This window comes from Coregonus clupeaformis, chromosome 31 (genome assembly GCF_020615455.1).
Source record: "Coregonus clupeaformis isolate EN_2021a chromosome 31, ASM2061545v1, whole genome shotgun sequence".
NCBI classification, from domain to species: Eukaryota; Metazoa; Chordata; class Actinopteri; order Salmoniformes; family Salmonidae; genus Coregonus; species Coregonus clupeaformis.
The window spans coordinates 7,578,428-7,583,136 of NC_059222.1; the positions used below are offsets into that span (position 1 = coordinate 7,578,428).

Consider the following 4,709-nt stretch of genomic DNA (forward strand, 5'->3'; position numbering starts at 1 on the left):
AGAGCTACTACAAATATTAATAACAGCAAGATAATAATAGTCATATACATTGAATAATTAAAGAGATAACTTACCCTGAACCATTAGCAGTTCCAGATGCCATCTTTCTCCAAAAGGAAGGAAGTAATAGGAATTTTTCAAAGAAATCTCTGAAGAATAAGGAAATAAGCAATAATCCAAAATCTCAGCTCCCAAGAGTGTTGCCTTTGCTCTCAATTGGAAGTTCTGTTCTGAACTAGATTATATTCTGGTGCCTTGGTCAATATATGTACAATCAGAAAGGCCCAACCCTTTTCCTCATTAAAATATTCCATTCAGGGTAAATTGACACATTAGCAGATGAATTGATCACAGATCAAGTGATAAGTTGCCAAGCCCCATTAAAATAAAAATTAGGTACCATTACAATATGGTATAGAATATCACTTCACTCCTCACAATAGCTCTAGCACCTTTGGGTACAATCCTCAGATCTTCTGTGCAGAACGTTCAGTTTCCATAGGGAATGAATGGGAGTCGCGTCTCCCGCCCTAGCTCCCGAACCGGGAGGACGAGACGAACACGGGGATACCAAGTTCTAGCAAATCCGATAAACTAGCGAGGAACTAGGGGTTGGGGGCAAATAAAGAGTAACATATGTGAAGAGCAGCTGTCTCTGACGTTTTTGGGGCAAGATATTGACATCCAGAAAGGTCTTAGGACAAGGCCCAAAATAAAGCCTGACCTAAATTTGAGGAGCTTCGGGGTGAGAGCAGCAGAACCGTTGAGGCTAGAAACACAATTAAACCACAGGAACGTTCTTAAGGTCCTCCCGACCACGTGGAATTAACCCTTAACAGTGAAAACAGTTTATTACAAATTATGGCAAAAGTATGTTCAATAGATAAGAAGGGTGGAAATAAAAAGAATACGCAGGTTGTTCTTTTTATGTGTTGTTTAATTTAAAGTACAGGATACCCAAAACTGACATTTTAAGTCGAACATGCATGGCTAAATATATTACAACAATTTCAGATTCACATTTTAAAAGGGGGTATAAGGAGAGTTTTGAGTCCCATGAGTTCTTGGTGATTTCAAGCTGACTGACCTAGCTGTCAAGCCTTTCCAAATCTTCTCGTACTCCACCAAAATATTTTCTTGACACCCCATAGTCAAATAACAGTTCTTCCTGCACCGGAATGTCTCGTTTGGCAATGAAAAGGATGACGTTCCACACTTCGCCATCCTCTTTACTATATTTTAGCTGCGTCTTACCGATCACATAATCCCGTCTCATTTTCCCTTGCTGGCTTCTCCACTTGTCATAACAGAATCTCTCATGCTTTCCTGCAATCAGTAGTCTGTCCTTCTTCTTGATTGATTGTCCATCAACTGTGACAGGGAAGTGTTGATAGAAGAGGTTCAAGGCCTGTGCCTGATCCAACTTTTGGCTGCTGGACAATGCTCCTGTTCCATAACTTGTGCTTGCGCAGGAGGGGCCTGCAGTCTCGCTACTTGAAAAAAGGAAAATAAGAAAAATGTGTTAGCCATATGTAACAACATTTACAAGACATTGTAAAGGGTCATTTATATAATTAGTGTAAATACTTACTCAGATTTACTGGACATGGCAACTTTGGAGATCAGCTTCGATACCATGCAGGCATTGCCTGGTGTCTTCATGCGGTAGTGCCTGTCAGCTGTAGCAGTTGTATGGGCCAAGTAGTCAGCAACAAGTGACTTCTCTGCGTCTCTGAAGCTGGCTTTGGTATTTGTCTCAAAAATCCGTCTTGCTACTTGATTCGTGATGTTGGGGAGTTTGTATGTGATGAAAGAACAAGAAAAAACAGTTTTGGTTTTAGAAAACTGTACTGTCAAAAAAGTATTGTGTAATGATAAAAAACAGTGTTCTACTTAACAGTGTTGTACTTACTTGGCATGAAACCTTTGTAGGTCATTGGAAGGGTTGTAGATGGCTCTTCCAGTTGTGAAAATGAAGAATCTCTCATCTTCTTCCACGTCATCAGAGTTTTGAAGAAAAGCTGGTCGAACGTGTCGGTAGTACATATCCAACCACTGAAAACGTAGAAAAAAAAAACATATTTACCAGGTTTGTATTAAATCAATCACATTCACAATAACAAGATTGTGGTAAATATACTTACTGCATCTTCCTGCTCGTCTAACAAAACAGTTTCCACATGCTGTGTCCCTGTCTTGTGTTGCTTAACCCCGATGACTGTCCATTTCTCACCATTTGGCAACTTGCACGACTCCCTTGAGAGCCATTCGTTCAGCTACAATAGGAAATGTGACATATCAATAAAACATATGCCAAAAAAATTAATACGATTCAACATTATAGCAAATATATGACATTAGTTAACTTACGGTCATATTTTTTACAACTCCAGCCCTTTGGAGATGTTTCAGCATGAGCAGTGTCACGCCCTGGCTCTGGGGACACTGTTATGTTGAGCCAGGGTGTGTAGATCTATGTACTCTAATTCTATGTTGGCCTGAGTGACTCCCAATCAGAGGCAACGAGTGTCAGCTGTTTGCTGCTTGTCTCTGATTGGGAGCCATATTTAAACTGTCGGTTTTTCCCTTTGTTTTTGTGGGTTCTTGTTTCAAGTTGGTTGTGTTTGACCGTGAACTGTCACGTTACCGTCTTTGTTGTTTTGATCGTGTTTCGCTCAATAAAGAGTATGTTTGCCTGCAACGCTGCGCCTTGGTCCTCATCTGTTCCTGACGATCGTGACAAGCAGAGACTCCAGGTAGTACAGAATGAGCAGTTGTTCATTTTCGTCCAAGGATTCTTCACTCATGGCCTTCCCAATGACACCCAGAAAGTCTTTCTTGGCCACCTCTAAGATTGCCAAACATTATTTTGGTGTCTTCTCGACTGTCACCATCTGTGTGTACCTGCAAAAAAACAATAATACATTAATGATTTGCAGAATGTCAATAATACACACTTAAAATGTAAAATACATTTCTGTGAGGATCAATTTTAAGTATATACCTTTTCCCAGTAATTTCCTGAGATACCTGCTTGCTCATGGACTTCTGATGGTCATTCAGGCACTCTTTGAAATGCTTGCATAGCTCATACAAGCCCCTGTCTGTCTGGATGAGGTTTGTTGCAGTGGTGTTGTAGCGAAGAAACCTCTTCAGATTCTTCATGTAGTTTGCAATGGTTTGCTTATTCTGTCCAATGTTTGCAAGCTTGGTAAAAAATAACCTGCTTTTTTCCAAGTCATAGACAAAATTAAGGGATGGTTTTGTGGAGTCCATGTAAAACATAAACCTTGACACATTTGCAACCTGTACATGAAAATGAAAATAATGTTAGTTACATAGTTAATAACTACTTTAGAATGTAGTAATTCTTATTAAAATATTTCAATAGTTAAATTAAGTAAAATTGCTGTACATACCTCCTGTTTGAAATTGGGAAAGTTGTGGTCGTCACGGAGATATTTGCCAAATCCAGCCAGCAGATCACAATCCAGAGGGTGCTTTTAGTATAAACCACTGCTTTGCATCTCCTTTCTCAGTTTCTTGTTCCATGACCGGGTCATTGGTCTGGAAAACATTTGGTATGCAGATATGAATAAATAAAATACATCCATGTTCACTTATACATTTATGTGTAGTACTTGTTAAAGAGATTATTTATATTTGTATTTACTTACGGTTGGTACAAGGCAGACTGGTCATCCTCCATTTTGATGTCTGATTCTGCATCTACATCTGCATCTTCAGTTGGTGCCAACACATGAGCCACTTCCACTTGGCTGAAATATCATACAGATAAACAAAAACATTTATATTATATTATAATCAAACATGATTGGACAACAGTTAAAATGAGTTAAAATATTATGTAACTTGCATATATATATTATTTTATCAGTGTAAAAATATCTTACCCAGGTGATTGTTTGACTTCTGGCTTGTTCTTAACAATGTGACCAGTTTGTTCAAGCTTCTGGATCAGGAGTCGGAATGCATCTTGTTGTGTAACGATACAGCTGAGTGAGCTGTTGTCAAAGATCCTGCCTTGCCAAAGATGCTCTATCATGGAATCTCGGGCAGCAGCAACGTCTTGAATAATCTCTTGTTTTGGTTTTAGCTTCATGCACACTCTGCTGAGGTGTCGAGAGATGTTGTCCTGGTTGTTCAAGCAAAATCTGCAGACAAGAGGGATCCTTCTTTGTTTTCTGTAAGACAATAAATGCACAATAAGTTAATGTAATGAAGTTATTACTTAATAAAACATATACAGCAGGATTTACAAACAAATAAAATATTGGTTGCCAAGTGATTTCAAAGACATTTTGCACAATAAATAGCAATATGTCAATACTTATACACCTACTATTACTAGTTCTAGCAGAGCTACTACTAACATTAATAACACCAAGATAGTAATAGTCATAGACATTGAATAATTAAAGAGATAACTTACACTGAACCAGTAGCAGTTCCAGATGCCATCTTGCGCCAAAAGGAAGGAAGTAATAGGAATTTAAAGAAATCTAAATAAGAAATCTCTGAAGAATAAGGAAATAAGCAATAATCCAAAATCTCAGCTCCCAGAAGGAAAGAGTGTTGCCTTTGCTCTCAATTGGAAGTTCTGTTCTGAACTAGATTATATTCTGGTGTCTTGGTCAATATATGTACAATCAGATAGGCCCAACCCTTTTCTTCATTAAAATATTCCA

At 38.4% G+C, this 4,709-nt stretch overlaps 1 protein-coding gene across 1 annotated transcript; it reads right to left on the reverse strand.

The window, feature by feature from the left end:
- Positions 1-975: 975 nt before the first annotated feature.
- On the reverse strand, positions 976-2,468 carry LOC121548023. The gene is made up of 5 exons (XM_041859423.1): positions 2,371-2,468; positions 2,145-2,276; positions 1,913-2,055; positions 1,592-1,775; positions 976-1,493 (listed from the first exon to the last, which is right to left on the reverse strand). The coding sequence occupies exons 2-5, from the start codon at positions 2,147-2,149 to the stop codon at positions 1,088-1,090; spliced, it is 738 nt and encodes a 245-aa protein (XP_041715357.1). The 5' UTR covers positions 2,150-2,276; positions 2,371-2,468; the 3' UTR covers positions 976-1,087.
- Positions 2,469-4,709: the final 2,241 nt, after the last annotated feature.

Excerpts from the sequence above, each read along its gene's own strand:
- LOC121548023 (XM_041859423.1), bottom strand. Across the intron at positions 1,776-1,912 it reads CTACAAAGGTTTCATGCCAA|TAGCAAGACGGATTTTTGAG; the intron begins GTAAGTACAACA and ends TCACGAATCAAG. Across the intron at positions 1,494-1,591 it reads GCCATGTCCAGTAAATCTGA|TAGCGAGACTGCAGGCCCCT; the intron begins GTAAGTATTTAC and ends CCTTTTTTCAAG.